This window comes from Onychostruthus taczanowskii, unplaced genomic scaffold (assembly GCF_017590055.1).
Source record: "Onychostruthus taczanowskii isolate IOZ18803 unplaced genomic scaffold, ASM1759005v1 scaffold16, whole genome shotgun sequence".
Taxonomy (NCBI): Eukaryota; Metazoa; Chordata; class Aves; order Passeriformes; family Passeridae; genus Onychostruthus; species Onychostruthus taczanowskii.
In genome coordinates, this window is record NW_024498795.1 from 11,479,834 (window position 1) to 11,500,969 (window position 21,136).

At 39.9% G+C, this 21,136-nt stretch overlaps 1 protein-coding gene across 11 annotated transcripts in view; it reads right to left on the bottom strand.

Annotated features, from left to right (window-relative positions):
* ZNF521 (zinc finger protein 521) overlaps positions 1–21,136 on the bottom strand; it is a 232,958-nt gene that overhangs the window by 211,384 nt on the left and 438 nt on the right. For 3 of the 11 annotated variants that reach the window (XR_005952251.1, XM_041399328.1, XM_041399330.1), the window contains exons 2-4: positions 20,242–20,296; positions 3,972–4,034; positions 2,862–2,921 (exon numbers count right to left, since the gene is read on the bottom strand). Coding sequence is in view for 9 of the 11 variants with exons in the window: in XM_041399328.1 (XP_041255262.1) it covers positions 2,862–2,921; positions 3,972–4,034; positions 20,242–20,296 (178 nt within the window). In the remaining 2 variants the exon portion in view is untranslated. Of the gene's footprint in view, positions 1–2,861; positions 2,922–3,971; positions 4,035–19,052; positions 19,687–20,241; positions 20,297–21,136 lie in introns of those variants that run through there. The other 8 variants (XM_041399329.1, XM_041399333.1, XM_041399335.1 and 5 more) reach the window with 8 other exon arrangements.

The following is a 21,136-nucleotide window of genomic DNA, read 5'->3' on the forward strand; positions in this document are numbered from 1 at the left end:
GGTCAACACTTAAGTGGGACCCTCTGGGACCTAGGTTCGAGTTTAGCCTATGACAGCTCTGTGAAATGAGTTCTGGCAGTCTCAGCCCCTCTCAATGAATGTATTTCCACTGTGATCTGCTTCTGTGAAGAGATGTCACCATCAAAATAAAAAGATGTTTAAAGAGAGCAAATATCATTTGGAGGTTTTGTGAATAGATAGCTGTTCTGTTTCAACAACAAATATCTTCCATCAAGAGCTGGTCTAACCTTAAATACTTACTTAAATTGAGGATAAACTGCCTTATTTGAGCAGCTCTTTTGGAAGACTAGAATAAAATATTTTATAAATGCAATATGCATTCATCTGTACTTTCTCCTTAACCTCTTGTTCAAAGCTCAGGCTCACATTTAGGCTTCAAGGCAAATGTCATTCATCTCCCACATTTCTTTCTCCACAGTATCTGCAACAATCACAGCCACAATTCCCTCAATAAGATGGTGTTCATAGTAAAATTACTTTTTCCAACATCTGCAAATACCACTGCGATTTCCAGAGGCTTCTCTGCCCTATTTTGGAGGCTGCTTGTGCACCAACTGAAATGTTTCAATACCCATCAGCAACAATACATACACATCCTCTCCACCTTCAGATACCACTGGAAATTATCTAGTGAAGAAATGAATGAAAGTTGCTTTTTTTGGAAGAGAAATAAATTCTGCCTATTAAGGCACTTTCAAAAAATAAGAGAAAGAACAGTTGTCTTCTCTTCTTGATTATGTTAACATTATTTATAAATGGAAATTAAAAGAAGCATGATTTTCTCATTACTATGTTCCCTGGCAGGTGGTTCCCCCCTTCCCTTCTTCCTCCTTCTCATAAGGGATGTTATTGCTGTAACTTGGTCTAATAAAACTGCAACTTCGGGGAAAATGAAAAATTGCATTGGTTTAAAAGTGTTGGAGGCAATAAAGCCATGGACTTCAATTAATTTCAAGTATGGGAGCGGTTTAAGGCCAACCAGCAGAAATTCTATTCTGCCCATGTAAAAATGAGGTTTCACCACATTTACTTTTTATAACCCATATAAAAGTCAAGTAAAAGTAATGAATATCTAAAAGTCATCTCAGTGGACTGGCAAAGTCTTGAAACTCATCTTACATATTTCTGCCTGTACTGCAAGGATCCATAGATAATCCCAACTAAAACATCAAACTACCAAGAAAACAGCCTCCTTTCCAATCCATTTCACTGCCTTGCAGTAGACCTCCTTCCAAGCCACTTCTGCATGGAAAAGTGCTGGCAAAAGAAAGGAAAACTTAGATCATGTGGCTATAATTATTACCAGGCAAGGAATATTTCTTCAGCTCAGTGGTAAAGTAAAACTCTGTCGCTCTCTGCTCCCAATAGTGTCCATCGCAAAACAACTGCCTCATTAAATCTCTGCAGTAAGATTAATATGCCGTAGCTGCACTACATTATAACTTGGTACTCTATAAAAAGCACATTTAATGGTTAGAGCCAGAGCTTAGATACAAAGTATTACTATAAAAACTTCTGGCAGTGTGTACACAGTGCAGGCCTTCTGTACTGCTTGCTCTATCAGGTTTTTTTGTTTTTAATATTGGCACTGCATTCTTGCTATGGAGAAAAACAGAATGCTAAATCCTGCCTAGAAATAAACAGAGAACAGCACAGGACATGATAGTGAATAGAGAACTAGCCCATGTAACTTAACCACTGAGAATTGTTTTAAGAAAAAAAAAAAGCAGAAGAGCCACCATTCCTAGACATTGATCTCTGGTTTTGCAGTTGCTTATTTTTCAACTTCATGTGTCCAAAGCAGGACAAGTTGGCTTTTTTCAAGAATTTTCAGATAGTTAAATGGAGACACATGTACACTGAAAAGAGTTGGAGAAATTCCTATTAAAAAGGCAAAGAACTCCCTCGCTTTTATTTACTCTCTTCAAACAATCTGCTTTACGCACAAAGCCATTAGAACCTATAAAAGGCACCAAACACAAACCCACAGGACACAGACAGAAATATAAAGCTGAAGAAAAAATTAACTGCATTCTTCACCTTCATGAGAGGAATAACTCCAACTGTTCTCAAACAGATTACCTACACATATTCGGACTAGCCTTCTAGGAATATCCTTAAGGAGCCAGCCCTTACTCCAAAAGGTGACCTCAGCTGAATGAATAAGACTATGCAGATGAGTCAGTCCTTCTCTTCAGATAAAATTCTGTGAAGCCAGTACCAAAGACAGAAACAAATTATTTCTTGCATTCTCCAACCATGTTAGAGAACAAAGAAGCCTTTGTTGTTTTGGGGAATTAACAATTATTTCTTCATGATTATTAACAATATTTTTCCCTGTGATCCTGACTCAAACAACAGTTTTGTCCACCCAATCTTACTTATTAAAATTAAAGTGCCCCTCATTAATCTCTGTCAAGAAATTATACGAACATTCTTTAAAGAAATCACCCCTATCCACATATTTTAGAAATACGGAAATAGTTTAAATGAAATTGATAATAAATTTTATCTAAAATGGCATGGGGGGGTGGTTACATGGGGAATGCAGAGAAGGTTTAAATTTAACAAAAAAGGAAATAAGGAAAAAAGAAAAGCACGCTGTACTTTAGAAGCATCTCACTTTCAGTCAGCTAACCCACAAAAGGCAGAATTTCTAATTGTCAGAAATTGAAAGGTAAGGGAAAAGGAACGTTATTTTCCATTGCAAGACCCAAGAACGCATCCTGAGCTGAAACAGAGAAAGAAGAGTGCAGGCTTTGCAAAAACACCCCGATACAAAAATCCCTCACACTGTTGTCAAATAGTAAGCAAGCACTAATGAAGGAATTCAGCATTACCAGTCTGTGCGGCTGTGTGTCCCACACCTGCCTGATGGTCCTCTGTTTCATTTTCTTCTACTGTCAGAAAAAGGTAAACAAAACAAAAACAAAACAAACAAAAAAGATGTTAGGTAGGTAGCTGAAGTGTTTCAAGCATCTTTACACCAGCCTCAGTTCTGAAAGCCAGCAATGCTTGCACAACACGGGCAAGAAAAGCTGCACTGCAAAGTGCGAAAGTGGAGACCAGACCAAGACAGAATACATTGCTGTATGGAAGCTACAAATCTGAGAGCAGACTGACCAAATCTTTTTCATGGCTTAAAAAAACAAATCGAATTTCCTCTGGGATATTTGTCTTCAATGCACTTTACTGTATTTGATTACAGATCTAAATAAGAGAACAATTATGGGCTTTAAGATTCTGCTTGCTCCACACAGATAAGAGAAAGCCTTCTCCTGGCAGATGGGAGAGGTGTGTGTGCTAGTTCACACATAAGCTTTAAAAAATAGTAATAATCCTATATTCAGTAGCAAACATCTCAGCAGTGCAGACAGCCTTGCAAAGGAGAACTAACCCCATGCTGTTTTACTGTATATACCATGCCAGCATCTTTCCCTTGGCTCACAGCTTTCCAGAGCAGTAGAACTAAAAACAATACAATTCTTGTCAGATTCACTATTCAAAACTTGTTGGGTGAGTGAACCTAACAAGAGCCATTCTGCTGCTACTTTGAAAAATTAGAGAGCGCTGTTCTCTTACGTTCTGATACGATGCCTAAGTAAGATTGACTCTCCCAAAGCAAAAGTAAGGGAAGAGCTAAAAGGCAGAACCATTTCCTTTTTATTCTCCCAAAGACCGAGTTCTTTGAGTTAGAGAACAACGGAGAGAAAAGAATTCATTCTGCCTCCACAGGGGAAAAAGCTGAAAGGGGAAAGACTGCACTTCTGCAGCATTTCCACTCCCAAGAATTCAGACCTCAAAAAATAATCATGCAACTGAATTAAATGCCCAAAGATTTGAGGCATTTTTCCTGGTTCGTGGGACAAGAGAGTGCAACACTTAGGGGTCACATATAAATCTAGACATATATGCAAAAGAAGAGATACATATACACACTCCACAGGTACCTCTTTTCCTCCTCCGCCAACCCCAAGGCTTCATACAACTGGTTGTTTCTAGAATCTGAGTTTCTAGAAAAAAAACACCAGTTTTCATAAGGACACTCTTAGAACACCAGACACTTGTAATACAGTGCATATATCAGAAAGAGTCAAGTACAATCTCTGAAGGACTCTAAACAATTTATATCTCTATCCCAGAGCTGCGGCTCGCAAGCAAACTCTTCTCATCTACAGAGATCTGATAAAAGTTTCCCCAGCCCTGCAGTCAGTCCAGTATTTCGCAAAATATGATTTTATGAGCTAATTTATGAGCTCAACTTGTGTTTTTGCAGCCACGATGTTACCAGTACCTCAGCTGTGATAACACTGTAGGATTTTCTTTGTTACACTGAAGCAGCCATCCCAGCATCCTCACAGCTGAAGGAAACCGGTCAGACAAAGAAAGCAGTGGGAAAAGCTCATGAAAAGCTGAGGTTTGGGGAACGCGTGGTCAAACGCACACTAAGCTATACAGAAGATTTTTCTCTAAGGTAGCACAGATCAGTAAGTTTCATTAATAAAGCAAGAAAAAGAATGAATAAAACTAGTATACAATTAAAAACAAACAAAAAAAAGAGATACCATCTATTGTGACCCCCCTCAAAATTCCCAGGAAAACCTCTGCAGCAGCCTAATCTGACCCTATTTATGTCCATCATTAGCTGCTGATGTATTTCCAAAACATATTCCTAAATATGATGTATTTCCAAAAAATGTACTTAAGAACAGGCTCTAAAACTGAAAATTAGTCCATTATTCCATCCCTCAAGAGGAAACTCACTTTGATCATCACTACCTACTAATCAGCCTTATTAAAGGTTGTAGATGTATCTGCTGTCCTCAGCCATGGCAAATGTCCCTTCTCAGTTCAAAAAAGCAGTTTAAGAACTCTTCCCTTTCTTAACTTTCAAGATGGAATTAATGTCTTCAAACATGAACTTTTCAATAACTGATTCCCAAGTGGCTACCTGCTGAGAAGTAAGCAAGATCTCCACTATCAAGTGTAAACCAAATGAAAGAGTTAATTTTTTCTGCTGCTCTGTCCTCAATGTCTACTGCCACCAGCTGCAGTACCAGAATCTCTCACTGCTCCTGAGATGTGATTGCACAGTGAAATGTACTCAGCTTCACACTGCTGACTGAGAGGTACACCAAACATCTTTAGCTCCTAAAATGGAAAAAATAAACATGGATACTGTCTAACTAATTGTTTCCAGGTATGCAATTTTGTACCATGAAAACATGGCAGTGTATGCCTTGTGAAAACAAACATTTTACAACTTCCCTGCTATTTCAGGATCTGAAAATTCTGTGAGAGCTGAAGTTTGCTTTCAACAAAGGCTGACCACTATGTCTTTATTGCACTTATAAAAGAAAACAAGTATAAAAGCAGGTAGCATTGTGGTTAGCATTTTTTTAAACCCTTGCTCATCCCTTTAAGGATTCTCAGTCACAACAGAAGCAAGTAAATCACAACAGGCCATGGCACAGACTTTTCAATAACAGTCAATTAGGCTGACATATTTGTCAGGAAAAATAAAACAATATTTAGGGAGGGAAATGGTAAAAAGTAAAAGAAAACTATTCTACAAAACCCACTGAATTAGAGAGTCACCTACAAAATGCATCTCATTTTCCTTTGCATTAAGTTAGCTCCTTCCTCCAACTTGCAAGGGTATTCCTTACATTAAGTAGGCTACAGCTGGGAGCATCAGATAAGCTCTCGATTAGCACTTAACACCTTTTCACAAACAGATTCTGAAAAGTTCAGTGCTGTTTCAGCTCTCAGGCCACTGTTAAATTCAGCAAAGAAAGGCAGAATGACAAGCAACCAACGTTAACCTCCCTTAAATATTAACTACACTGTTTTCTTTCAGAAAACACCTTTAAACAGAATCTATACAAACGGATGATTTAAATTTTGCTAACCAAAACCCTTTTTCTAGCACAAGCATGGCATGTAACTAAAAAAGGAAGAAGTATGGTATGCAAATAAAAGAGTAGCATGTATGCAATATTATTAATTCAAACATCAAAATTATTGATACCCTAAGACTGTAATTGCACACAGAGATGTCACCTTCATTATAGCATATACCATATCCTAGCATAAGATGAGATGAATTCTATGTAATGAAGGCAGAATACCAGTGAAGCAGAGACCTCAGGAAAGCAGAATATTACACTGCCAATCTAGTATGAATAAGTGACCTTACGGCTGAACAGAACTTTCAGATACATGTTGTCACGAAAGCAACAATATTCCTTGTCCCTACAACTACATGTTTATGACCACAGGTCACCTGTTTTGTTAACTGTAGTATATTTCTCAATAGACTCATCTGTTCCTTAAAACAACAAATGATCAATTTCCTACTACCCATTTTCTCAGGACAACTTCTGAGAAACAAAAACAGGAACCCCAAGTAATAAAATTTCAAAAAAGGAGTAGTTCACTACAACTGTGGCACCACGCTTCTTGAGAGCAATTTTAAAAATATATCAGTACGGAAAAAAAGAAATTCAACATGTCATTTCTGTCTCACATTATAAAAGCTGTGTGTTGGACAGATAACAGTTTTTAAAATGTTACTTAAAAAAAAAAAATTATATCTGTAAACTGAAGCTGTATCCATGTGAAAGGTTAAGATGTTTCAGCTTTGGTACAGCCAGTGTCCAAGGCAACCCTGGTTTCAGTTCAGAGCACATCTCTGATTGTCAGCATTAAGACCGACTTTTTATTCCTTTTTAAAGAAATAATAAAAAAAACAAACGAAAAACCACACCACAAAACCAAAAAAATTAAAAAAAAAAAGCAAAAATAAACCAAAACAAAAAAACCAATGCAACAAATCAAGTAGAACCATCAAGGACAGCCAATGAGGAAAACCTGTGGGAATTTTGATAGAGAGGTCCTAAATTTAGAATTAAGCTCCTGACTGCTCTACAGCAACACCTGCTGATCAGTGAGGATTTCACCCCTTTTGCTTAGTCTGTTCATGAGACTCATGGTTAGACCATGAAGGAGGGAGATTGCTTTCTAAAGTTGCTACAAAATAGATACAGATTTTCTAGCTTGCAAAATTTCATCCATATTCTACTGAGTAACCAGGATTCCCCTTCTTTGAAAAGTTAATCTGTAGATTTAGCACCCTAAGGAAGAGCACAAGTAATTTTTGGTTGATGCTTGGAAAAAACTTGTACAGAAAAGACATGGATAAAATTAGAAATGTGGAAAATTACACTTTCACTGAAAGGGAAGCCTTTTCGAGAACTCTGGCTAAGATTTATGGTTTCTGACCTACTACAAACCATAATAAAATAAAAGCAAAAGATAATTGAAAAAAAGTCAGTTTTCTTGTAGTCTAGGTAGATTAATAAATTTTGAAAAAGAAAACAAAATAACTGCCCCAAATGCCTGAGCCTCTATTCAGCTTGGTAAACAAAGCAGGAGAAGCTACATATCCCAAAATAAACTATAAAAATAGATTGTTATTGATTTATCCCTTCATAAAACATATTCCTTGAGAGATGTGAAAATAAACCTAGTGTAGCAACTAAGACTGTCAGGATAAGAAGTTTAGAATACATATTTTTACCTTGCACTTTACATTTTGTACAATTCAATACTTGATCTATAAACTTCCATTAGCATATGATTAGTAATTCAATTTAAAGCCATCTTTGCACAAAAGCCTTTTTCTTAGGATGGTAACTTTGCCAAGTGCATCTTCAATCTACATGTTTGAATAATTTCTGCAGACAAGTAATAGAGACACTAGCTGTATTAGCATAATCAATACACAATTTACTGAGTTACTGAGACAGAACAGAAATAAAACGTGTGTGCCATTATTTCAGTATCTACAAATGACTGTAATTTCTGGAAGTATCTCTCCGCTACTCCTCGTGGTCACATAAAAACCAAGAGGACATTCATACTGCCACCATCTACAGGTAGATATTAAGAATGAGCAGACAGATTAATCATATAGCAGAAGGCAAATTTAAGAGCCAGTTGCAGGGGACGTTGAGTATCCTCTAGCTCTATTAAAGTCAATGGATTCTAAAGATGTTTCACACTTTGCAATATCATGCCGTGGAAATACGTCTCCACAAGGGTTCAGTCAGGATACAAAATTGAATACAGAGAAGTATTGAATTCAGGATCACATGTCAATGAATCACCTGCTAGGACTACACCTTCCCTGACTTTCTTCTCTCCCTAGCTACCACTGGTGTCTAGGACTCACCTCCCAAACCCTTCTGGCTGACACATGCCCTCAGAGGATTTCACACCTGGCTGTGGCACACAAGAGCAGCAATTCAGTGGGTGACTTCTGGAATTCAGCAAACATTTCAGAATGTTTCATAATGGCCTTTAAGATAACTGACATTCATAAAAGTTCAGAACTACTAAGAAAGTATTGTTTTCTGACCAGCTCCACCTAGCATCAACTCATGTCTATCAGCTACTAGCTAGATTACCAATTTGACTGTCAAATGTAAATCCTCCCAACGACTTTAGTGTTGGGACAATTGGAAAAAGAAATGCATTGGCATATTAACATTTCAAATATCTACATTCCAGAACTCCATTGAAAACCAGTTCTGTGCGTAGCCACAGCTTTACAAAAGTCCAATTAATCATATGCATGAATATGTATATGGCTGATTTGTTTTCCTTTGTGCTGTGACATATCCCTTTTCCCATTTCTATTCCCCCCCCAGCATGGTAACAATATTCTCTTGACATTGCAAATTATTTTCCTTAAAAGATTCCTGTTATATAAAGCATTCTTTCCTTTTGCATTTGCTTTTTCCAGAAGACAAAGTCCCTCATAGCACTCAAATTCTTCACTCCTCTCTTTAGTCTGTCCCAACACTGAGCTTGTTTTTTTTTCCCCTAATGTTCTTCTTGTAGAATGACTGAATTAAGAGTTCCCAATTAAACTGCAGTGGTTGGAAAATATTATTCTTATGCTAAAATAAAGTATTTTCCTAGGCAGCACATAAACATAAAAGTAATAAATATACTTAAGTGGAAAGAAATTATGCTTAAGAAATCCTTTGGATATTCTTCCAACCCTTGATCTCAAGGATGAAAGTATCCAAATGTGACAGCCTAAAGACGTCCAGTTTTACATAACAGTGTGTGCAGAAAAGGCAGAAGATGCTCTTTCCAGCAGCAGAGGTATAATTCTAAACCCCAAAGCTGGGTAGGAGGAGGGAATCCTTTTTGGGATAGCTGAGGTAGTGGATTAATTAATCCTGTATGAAATTCTAACTTGGCCTCCATAACCATGCATCCTTTTAAAAGGTTAAACCACATATACATATACTCATATTTCTATTGTTAAGTAAACTAATAAGGTTATATTTTAAAATGTACTTTCCTCCAAAGAATCTTAGAGCTTTTCATAAATCTCAGGTAAATTTCAGTCATCCCTAAGACTCTATCATGCAACGTAACAGATTATAATAGATCTCAGAGTCAAATTGAGAACCAAGGTGAGAATAAGCAAAGTGAGAGGGAGACAGTACTTAGCATCAGGGTCAGGATTTTCAGCTGTCTTGCCTGTCCTAGACTGAGTACTCCACCACCCTTCCTGACAATGCACTGTGGGCAGCCAGTCCATTTTGGAGGAAGACAGAAGCTAGGAGGCTAAGATAAATCTTAACCCTAATTACCAAGTCCAGTACTTAATACAAACACATTCAGAGTTATTCCCCTCAATATTCTGAAGCTCTGTATCACCCTAGCTTTATTACTCAACATGACAAATACAAATTCCTGGTGCTTCTACAGACTATATTTTCAACTGTGCTTAGAAAACAGGAAATCCACTAAACACTGTCTACAAAAGCCTAAACTCAGCAAGAGACAGCAATTGGAATTAAACTGATGTATGGATCATAGAACCTCAAAGTAACCAACATTACACAAGTCTGAAGACAGGTGATAGAAAGAAAGGCTATGAAGACTTACAGTAAAGCTTACTGTAGATGATCTTTCCCTCTGAAATTTAAATCATTTATTTATGTGCCTAAAATGGGACACTTACATTGAGGACTTTGGGCTGTCTGACACTGTTCCAATACCAAACCGAAATACAGCTGCATGCTTTAGCTCTATTACCTAAAGACATGCATTTATCTGAGTCAATAAAAACCAAACCAAACACCTACCTCCTTTCAAGTGAGATTATCCCTGATTTATCAGAGATCTCCTTCTATTCTATACTAGGGTTTTTAAGTTAATTTTTGATCCCTCAGACTCTCTGCTCTATTCTAGATGGCTTGCTATCACGTAGAACAGCAATATATCTATATCCACAGAGGAGCGTAGAAGCCAAAAACCTAGTGAGGGGATGCTGCAACTAAATTGTCAGCAGCTCTGTTCAGATGCCACTGTGGTTTTACCATCAAGGCTTTCTCAGTGCTGAAATCAAGCCCCACCACAGCTGGACACCACAGCTGGACAGTGGGCAATTGAGTATTCTCCTGCCTGCCCTGGGTTTGGATGCAGCCTTACAGGCTGGTGCTTGGGAGTTCATATACCCTTCCCTGGTTGCTATAAAACCCTGGCAGAAAATGTGTGGGTTGAAACACATATTTCTTTTCCCCTCTTGCCCACATCCACTGGTTAGATCACTCACCCAGGATGTGGGTGGAACTTTCTCCTCTATCAGAAGGATTTGTACTCACATCGTGAGCTTCCTAACAGAGAACACTTACCCTCAGACTTGAAGTGCACTCATTCATTGCTGTTGAAGCTACCATACTTCATCTATAATATTCACTGAACTAGAAACAAGAAGAATTAGCATGATATTTTATCCCTGTGGTTGGGGCACTGTCACAGGAAGTGGGATAAGTGGAATCCAATTCTAGTTGCACTGAAATAATTCATCAGAAGTGGCAGAAAGTACATGGCAGACCAGGACCCAGGTCTCCCCTTTTTCTTCAAGGTACTCAAGCTATTAGAGCCCTGAGTCTCCCACTCTTTCTCACTTTCTTGTCCAAAAAATAATTAGACTTTTGAAAAGGGGAACGGCATTGACAAAAATAACAGGGCAACTCACACACATAACACAATGTGTTGCTGTGTAATGACTGATGTCCTCCCTGTGAGATAAAGATAAAACACCTTTAGACAAAGCACAAAATAGAACTCCTGCCTCTCACATCCCAGCAGAGCAAAGATTTTTCCTTCATCAGCAAAGGAGAGAGGAAGAGCAGCAGCACACCACCTCAATTCTTTCTAGCCTAGAAGGAAAGAAATTTTATCTCTGTCTCCAAAACCTGCGTCAGGTAAGTGACTGCTATAAGATGCCCTGTTGCACTAAGATACCCACATCTAAAACAGGGGAAGAGCTAAGACACATTATTATGTCCAAGTTTTTCCTACTGTCTCCTCAAAATAATTTCTACTCAAAAACATTCATAAACCCCTAGGCACCTGCGAGCTATATCAAGAATCCAATAGTTTGGTGCAAGGTGACTATTCCAATAGGCAGCTACAAACTAAGCAGAGCAGCATCTAAGCACTGAACATCTTGCAGCATGCAAGCCCTTTTTTTTTTTTAATATTTTTCCCTTAAAGATTTCTGACCTTTCTTCATTGATTTACATTTTCATCTGACAAACAAGTGTCCTACTCAACAGATTCACCAGAAATTGCAAACTAAATCTCTTCCTGCGCTCTGGTTCTTTATAAGTCACGTAACACAATCCCTTCCCAGTCAGTGGTTGCACGCAGAAGCCAATACAAACCCATTTCCTCCTCCCATCTTCAGAGTGAAAACGTTACATCAGGCATGGATCTTGACATCCTGTTGTCCTGGAACCAGTGAATCAGAAAGTTCCTTCCTCACAATTGTATTCTTTGGAGGTGGAAAATAATTAACTTCCCCACCCCCTCCTCCTTCCTACTGCCACTGTCAAAAGTTAGAAAGTCTCTTGACTCTGTCTGGAAAAAAAAAAACCCAGCCATCATAATTCAGTGCCAGAGAAAGTTTTTGTTGATCAAAGCATAGCCTGGTCTTCCCAAGGACACTGCCTCACTACATCACATCATCCAGTCCAGAAACAGAGCAGTCATTTTATTTTTGTTTTTAAAGCTTCTTTCAAAAAATGAATGAATCAATAATGGAAGTTGAGCTTGATATGTTACCAAAAGAGTGAACAACAGAAAAATGAAACTAGAAAATCAATTATCAAGGAATTCATTGTTTGAAATATATTTTTCCAGCAAAACACAACATAAAAATAGTAAGAGTACAACAGGTCTCAGGGACTGTGCACAAAAGCCATCTATTTTACAGTCAACCGGGACATTTAGATATAGAAGTGCTCTAGCTTTTCCACATTTGTGTGGAACACTGAGCATCTCTGTGAGAAACTGGAGAGTGGTTTTGCATTCATGTTAGGTAAGGACAAAATTCATGCTCCAGGTTATTGCCTCTGCATAAAAGAATAAGCTCTCCAAAACCTGGTTTGAGGCAGAAGGAAAACTATCAACATCCCATCCATTTTTCCTCAGGACAAAAAGGTGTTCTGCTTCAGCCAGCTGTCTAACCAAGGACTAGCACTGCCAAATTTGCAAGAAGGCTAGCTAGTTACTGATATTGCATTTTTCAAGAATTAAAGTAAGCCCATATCACATTAAATAGAGAACAGGGGAATGTCACTATACTGACATGATAGAAAGAAAGAAAGATAGATAGATAGATAGATAGATAGATAGATAGATAGATAGATAGATAGATAGATAACTTTAAGAAATCTTAAAGGACTAGAATTCTTACTCTTCCAAAGAAAAATTGCACCTAATTGCACCTACATTTAAAAGTGAAAGTATGAGACGAATCACTCACTGAAAAAACACTCTTCTGCCTTACTCCCATGACACAACAAGAAAAAAAAAAAAAAGGGAAGGGGACCACAATGAAAACAAGCCCCCAAAATAAAATTTCGTTGGGTTTTAATTGTGTAGAATTGGTAGGTAACAGCCCTACAACCCTTTTGAATACATATTCTATGGATTCAACTGCACAAAGAACAGTTGCAGCATGGCATGCACAGCATCACCCTAGATAAAGGAAAATCTGAAACCCAAACATGCACAGCCCAGAAGGACATGTATAACTTAGACTAAATCCTAAAAAGGAGGGGGACAAAAGTCTTCTACATCTTTTTTCTTAATAATTACACAGTATAAAGGGGAAAAATATATATGAAACTAAAAAATCCCATGGCCCATGTTAAGTAATATTCTAAATATGGAAGACAACTGTCCTGGTTCAAAAATTCATTGGAAGAGAGCAATTTTGTGCAGTCTTACCAGTGTGCACAGAAAAGAATAAAGCAGATTTTTTTGGAAAGTAGGAGGATTGAATGAAAATGTTAATTATAACATGTTTCAATAAGGATACCCCCAAGATCAGCCCTATCTTTTTTGCTACAGCATAGTCCCTAGGCATATGGCTAACTACTCCTTGATCATTATCCTGGCTAAAACTAAAGCTACTGAAGTTTAGGAGACTCATATCTAACAGAATTTCTTTCATCTCTAATAATTGCTAAACTAGCATAATTACTCATACTTGAGGTGAAATAGAACCCAAGTTGTCTAATTTTAAAACAAAAACAAACCTCACCACCTCTTTTGGTCTTTGCACATCCATCTTTTGTCAGAGTCCTATGCCAAATGTTACATTACGATTTAAAAGTATTTAAAAGCCTCTCTTGTGCTGTCCAACTTTTATAAAGACAGCAACTGGGAAACTTTAATGCTTTGTAGTAACACTCTGCAGAATGTATTTGAAAACAGACATGTACATTTTCACAGCACCAAATAAAACAGGCCAAATTCTTTGTAGATCTGTGTGTTGTCCCTTCAGGGAAATATTTATATATATGTACATATATATGCCACAGTTCTGATTTAAGTGAAATAATGCATTTTCCCAACCCCCAGCTGGGACTGATTCTGAGCTCAGGCAGCCTGCAGAAGCCAATGGAAACTGTAAAATATAGCTAGGAAAAGATTCTAGGAGGTTGTCTTAGGGTAGCGGAACTTATACTGTATTTCAATCAATCTATAAAAAAACCCTCCAAATATCTTATTTTAATTCTTTTACACAGAAAAAAATACTGAATCCATATGGTCTACATAAAATGTTAGCAGTTTTTCTGGATCTTTTGCTCATGCACAGTTATTCAAAAGGAAGATTTTTTTTTCAAAATGTGCAAGTTTGAAAATATTGAATCGTGTTTCAGAACAAAGAATTGAGAGCTATTAAACCAGCTGTAAATTAGACAGAATGAATTATAGAGCAACATAAAGCCTTTCAAGAGATCTTAGATCATGGTGGATAACGTTATCCTACACATGTTAGATAAGTGACTCCATACTGACAGCTTCCCTTGTTGCACAAGTTAACAGCAACTCAGGAAAACAAAATCAAACCAATCCAAACACATCAGCAGCCTTACTAAACCTCTTAATATTATCTTTGTCACAAGATTTCACCTTTGTGGAAACTAGCAGTACAGCCAGTAGCTGTTTAGATGCTCAGTTCTAATGGTGCCTATCCCCAAGCAGCAGACAAAGATGGTCAATATAACTCATGCTGGCCCCAGGAATGACTGGGCAGCATTACTGTAATCCTGCAGCTAATCAAGACTATCAATATGCATTGCCAAAGTCAATGAATATTACTAAAGGTTAGGGATGTTTTTGTTGTTAGGGATTTTTTTAATACATAAAGGCATGCTTTGGCAAGTCCAAAACAGAACACTATAAATAGCCAAATAGCCTGTATTATAAAAAGATGCTAATCTTAAATCCTCTTTGTAATTTCTTTTTTTTTTTTTTTTTTTTTTTTTTTTTTTTTTTTTTTTATGTACTCTTTTATGTTCGGTATCTTAATTTTTGCCCTTTTTTGGATGGCCAAATACAAGCCAGCAATTTACTCATGCATCAAACAGATGTTTTTGCTTTTCAGGCCAAATGGAATCTCATGAATTTTTTGTTCCCTCCCTATAAAATGATGATGCCAAAATAACACAGTTCCTGAAAACAGCCCGTTCAGAAAAAAAGTTCTTTGGACCAATAATACTGAAACTTTAAGTCAAGTTCACAGAAATAATGCCAATACTAATTGCTGGTTTTGTTTACGCTGGATTGATTATAGTCTAATCAGCAGACAATCCCATGACTTTTGAGTCTAGCCCATGCAATTTGGAAGCCAGGGAGGGCTGGGGCTGCAAACAAACATTCAAACAGTTGACAGATACAGAGAAATGTAAAGGCTACTGTTGGAAAGAAATCCAAATGTCAAATTCTCTCTGAACTATTGCTGCTGGTTAATAACAGTTTTCTTTTAATCCATTACTTTTCTACCTTCCTTGGTACCACATAGCCTGCACCTCTGCATGAGAAAAACCCTTTCCTCGGAATCTCTGCTGAGGAAACAGGTCCCATTAAAACACAGATACATTTGCTCAGTACACCGACACTCTGCATGAATTGAGCTGCACTTGTAAGTTCATTCAAGACTGAAATATTATCTAGGTTTCCTCAAAAACAGGGAACTTCAGAAGACATTCTGGGCTTGGCAATATATTTCAAGCCTTCTTTAAGCAGAGCATGGGTATATAAAATACAACTGAGAAATGCATCCCGTTCATCTTTCTAGGAACTAACATTTAGTAAGTTTATTTCTGCATGTAGGACACAAAATTACATTGAGTAAAAATTTACTCTGAAGTAAAACCACAGGTTGTTTGGGGGTTTTTTTGCACAAAAAGAAATCAGAGATCAGCACTTCTATTAAACATGTGAAGCTGTACTAGTTTCCTTGTGATAGCTTATCTAACAACTACCATTTCAGTGATTTTTCATGGGTGGCTTTGAACTATTAATGAATATTACCTGGCTTTAGCTTAGAGAAACTTGTGTTTAACATTTAGTAGAACTACATTTGCATTCAGTTTTGTATAAAGAATACCTAGTTTTCTTTGCACGCGATTGTATTTTTGTAACATTTTTCCTAAACAAACTTTCTCATCAAAAGCCGGTAGTAAGAGCAAAGAAAAAAACCTCAAGCTCTCCTAAAAGTAAAACCCCATAAACCAGAAAGGAAGGAGGGGGGGGGAGGTAGTCAGCAACCCAAGTGTGATATCTCCAAAGCATGCCAAGTCACAAAAAAAGGTTTACAACTCATAATGGCCAAGTTAAACAACATACAAGAAGCTGCTCTGCCCCCCTCCCTTGCTTTCTCATCACAGGGGTCTCTACCACAGTTTTACTTCGGGAATGGCTGTGCCCCTGGATGTCAGGAGTTTAAGGAGACATAACAATTGCCCTTCTTTGATACCCTTCATTTGCACAGTGCCTCTTTTGGGGCTTGTACACGAGTATCATATCTCCGACTTCTCTTTCCCCACCTGCTTCTCTCCAGCTATCCTCCCTCTCTTCCTCACCAAACACATTAGGTGATTTTGATCAGGTCAATGATACTTAATAGATTTTTTTTTTTCAGAAACTAGCCAAGGAAATGGGATAAATTAATCAGTGGAATGAAATATAGGTCAGGACTGATGAGTTTGTTGCAACTGATCCTTCCCCTGCCTTAAAGTACCCGACAGTTGAACTTTAATTTCTCCTTCCTAAAGTAAAACAAGATATTGAAATTGCAGTTTTTCAGAAAGTTCTCATTTACTCTCCTTTTGAGAATTTTTTTTTGCCACAAACCTGCAATGTATTTGTAAGAGACAGTGTTTGTCACAGAAAATAATTAAATATCATTTTTCCTCAAAAAGAAGATTTTATTATTCTTAAATTATAAGGGGCTTATCTAACATTAGCCGTGCCTATTTTCTTTCCTACGTCCAAGGCTGAGATGCAATCTTCAGCAAGTGCTGGGGAACAGTCAGAGCAAAGTTGGCAAGAAACCAAAACAGGGGGGAAAAGGAAAAAAAAAACAAAAAAAAAACCAAAAACAAAAACCAAAAAAAAGGAATGTAAACAGAAACCAGAGTAATTGTAATTGAAAAAAGCGTATTTTCAAGAAATACAAATTAGCTAGTTCTTAACACCCACCATTTCAGATGAACATTAGGTTCATGCATTCAATATGAAAAACTCAATTGTCATTTTGTTTTAATGTATTTACCTGCCTTGTATCGGTATTCCCGTAAGACATAAGTTTCAAATTAAGTTATCAAAAGTGACAGACATATCAAAAATATCTCTTATATCTTCCCCCCAGAAAGGGTTGCTAAGTACATGACAAATTGGAAATGTAATGTGTAACTCCATATTTTATTTAGATGTAAAACAGCGCTCATGAGTTTAAATAACTCATTTACATACATTCAAAGAATAGTTTTTCAAATAAGCTATTTAAAATACTGTTTATTTTTATCTGTAGAACTACATTTTGTACTAACTAAACCAGTAATACTCAAGAAATCAGGAATTTAAATAAGCGCTGCATTGGAGGTACAGTTGAAATTCTCCTTGCAACATTACTTACAGCTTTTGTTTGTTCACTAAAAATGAAGATGTAATAATTGATGGGCAAACTCTGATCCATGAATTTAAATGCTAGTCTATGCAAGCATCTTTCAGCTCCTCAGATGAATCACATTATTAGCCCTTTCAGAAATCTCACAATCGGACTGCTTTCAGAATACTATTAATCCACCCAGAAACTGACATGATTCAAGAAAAATAAAACAGGGAAATGAAAGAGATATTTGAACAAAGGCCACCAAGAATGATAACCTACTCCCCAAAGGTAATTACTGCAGCAATAATTACAGATGATGATTGATTTACTGCCTGGTTTTAGTTGAAAAATAGTAAATAAGACTCTGCAAAGAAATCTCTATCATCTCCATCCTGAACATTAAGTGGTTTTCTCAAGTCAGTAGTTTATTGTCAGCAAATCCAAGCTACTCCATCTGAAACCTACAGTGTTGCTGTTTTCTCATTTTAGGTATTCTCAGGCAACTGGTGCCTAAGAAAGGCAAAGCCCATACCTCCACATAAAATGGAAGCTGTATCTTTTGTTTTAAATTAAGTGTGATGTTTACTGGAAGATATTTGAAACAAAACTTCTCTCTGTAACACATGTAAGAAATCACCACAAGTGAAACATGCCCAATGTCTAACAGGAGAACAATTTCCTCTATTTGCCAATTAATTCTGAACCTTTATTCCTTTGCACTTAAATACTTGGAGGTCTAAGACTACCCCTCAGTTAAAGTTTTCCTGCATCTTTTTACAAATATGCCTAATTGGTCACTCTCCTACTGGCTCTAAAACTCTTATGCACACATAAATAAATCCTCTCTAGGAAGCTTGGAATATAAGTGTGCGCCTAAGCAACAGAACTTTCATTGTGGTATCATTTTTAAAAGGTAAAGGGAAGAGCGGCTCGTTTGTTCCTCATAAGATACCAAACAAAAGCACCACTGAACTGCACAAACTTCGGTAAACTAGATACAGGCAGCAGCAGCAGGTAAAGCAGTAAATTCAAGGCACCCTTTATTCCCTTCTAAAGTATCTGGAGAGTTTAAAAAAAAATAAAAAAGAAAAAGAAAAGAAAAGAAAAAAGAATTGAAGCCTGCTCTAAAGCTCACTGAAGTCAACAAGAAGACTTTGAAAGGGGAACTCCTGGAAAGAGTCGTTTCAAGGGAAGGGAGCGCAGTTTTTTGCCAGGTCCTCCTGTGCAAGTCCATAAAAGCAGACCCCGCTCCTGCTTTCTAACTATGAAACTGCGCTGGTTTCCAGGCACTTAACTCCTGGTGCTCGCCAGCCCAGCCGGGAAGGAAACGAGGCCTGCCGCCCGCCACGGCGCGGCTCGGGTCACCTCCCCGGCCGGGGCTGGCCGCACTCCGCGCCCCTGCACCGCCGGCAGCCCCACGGGCCGCGACAGTCGCTCTCAGCTCCCATGGCCTTTCCCCCTCGCCCCCCTTTCCCCCCTTCACACCCCTACCCCCCAAAAGTAGACAACTTATAGATGTTCTGACCTGACGCCACCCAGGCTTTATTCAACTTCACTGCACTGTACAGACCGGCCCGGGAGGAGCGCGCCCATCCAGAGATGTTTATTTGAGGTGACAGCCACCCTCAGCCGCCTTCCCCGCTCGCCGGCGGGGAGAAGCCCCTGCCCGCCCAGCGGCTCCCGGCTCCTCGGGGGGTGGCCACCGGCTCCTAAGGGGAGCGGAGGGGGGGCGGCCAGGGCTGCCCGCTCCTCGGGGGGCGCGGGATGCGCGGGCGGGCGGGAGACGCTCCGCGCCGCGGCGGGCGGAGGCGAGGGGCCCGCCGGGGGAGGAGGGGGCGCCCGGGCCGGGACGCGGCCGGCTCCTCCACAGCCGCACAAGCCGCCCTTTGTCCTCCTCCGGGTCCCGGGCTTTCCCCCCGCCTCCTCCGGGGGTCCGGGACGAGTCCCTGCGACTTGGGGCTAGCGGGGTGCGCTCCCCCCGGCACCACCCCCGCACCCCCTCCCGCGCCCCTTAACTATGTATTTAGGCGCGGGCTTATTTATTTAACCCCCCCGCCGCCGCCCCTCACACATGTCCCCCCGGGCGGCGAGGGGCCGCTTCACGTGACAGCCGGCGCCACATTCCTGCACAGCCCCAACTCCGGCCCCGCGCCGGGAACTTCGGCCGCCCCACCCCCGCCCGCCGCCCCGAAACTTCCCTCGCCCGCCCGCCGGGACCGGACCGGAGCGGGGCCGGGAGCCGAGCGGGGCGGGAAGGAGGGGGGTGTGGGGAGGAAGCCCGCAACTTGTGTATCGTTTATTTTAAAAAGCAGCGCTGCTGGCGGGGCGGGCGGCTGCGGTGCCGCCGCCCGCGCCCGCGGAGGGAGGGAGGGAGGGATGGATGGACGGAGGGACGGAGGGAGGCGGGCCGGGCCGCGGGGCTGCCGCAGCGGGCTGTCACCGCGGCGCCCGGCGGCAACTTTTCCAGCGCGGCGAGTTTGGGTCGCGCCGGCCGTTTGGGGTCGGGGTGTCCCCCACCATCCCCCAAACACACCCTCCCCAGCTTCATTTCGGGGCCGTTCGCGGAGAGGGCGGTCAGGGTGCGGGGCTGCCGCGGCCGGAGCGGGCGCGCAGGGAGCCGCGGAGCCGGGCTGGGGCTGCCCACCGCGGCGTCCGCGGGAGAGCGGGCCGGGGGAGGGGGAAGGGGGAAGGAAAGGGAGGGGGGTAGTACTTACCTTTGAGTGATCTTGGTTTAGCTTGCTTGCGGCGAGACATCCTAAAAGCAAACAGCTGAAGTTGTTTCAATTTCAGCCCTATCAGAAACTACACTTCCTTGCAGCCGAGGAGACCCTGCAAGACTTGCGCTCCTCCGGCGGCTCCCTCGCTCCTGCCCTCCCTTCCCTGTCTCCGGCGGCTGGCTGGGGGGCTCAGTGCCTTGGCCAGGCAGCTGCAACCAAAACTTTCCAAGCTTTCAGCCCCCCTCCCCCTTTCCCGATCCCCCCACTCAATTTAAAAAAAAACCCCAAAAAAAAAAAAAAAAAAAAAAAAAAAAAAAAAAAGGCCCCCCAAATGCAGTGAGAGAGGGGAAAGGAGTCCGATTGTTAGTATAATTTCTTTTTACTCGAGAATTTACATATTCGATTAAAAGCGGATAATTTGAAGAAAAAAAAAGAAAACCTGCTGAAAATAATCTGCTTTTCCTATTTGTTTTGCAAAAAAAAAAAAAAAAAAGTGTAAAAAAAAAATCCTCTTGATTTGTTTACAAACCGATTCTTTGTGCAATTTGCAAAAAAAGATGGAAAAAAACCAAACCTGATTAAAGACTTGCACCAAAAAAATATATATCTGTATATAATCAATCCCCTTGAATCGCCCGCCGGAGTGAAGACAGTTATAAATGCGGGGGGGTGGGGGGAAGAATGAGAGAAACAAAAAATCACTTAAAAAATGCAAAGCAACAAAAAGCCCTTCCTTTCTTTAAGGAAAAAAAAAAAAAGAGAGAGAGAGAGAGAAAATACCCTAAACTATTTTTTCCAACAAAAAAAAGCTCCAATTTTTTTTTTGTTGTTTGTTTTTGTTGTTGTTTGGGCTTTTTGTTTGTTTCCCCCCCTCTCTCCCACCCCCCACCCC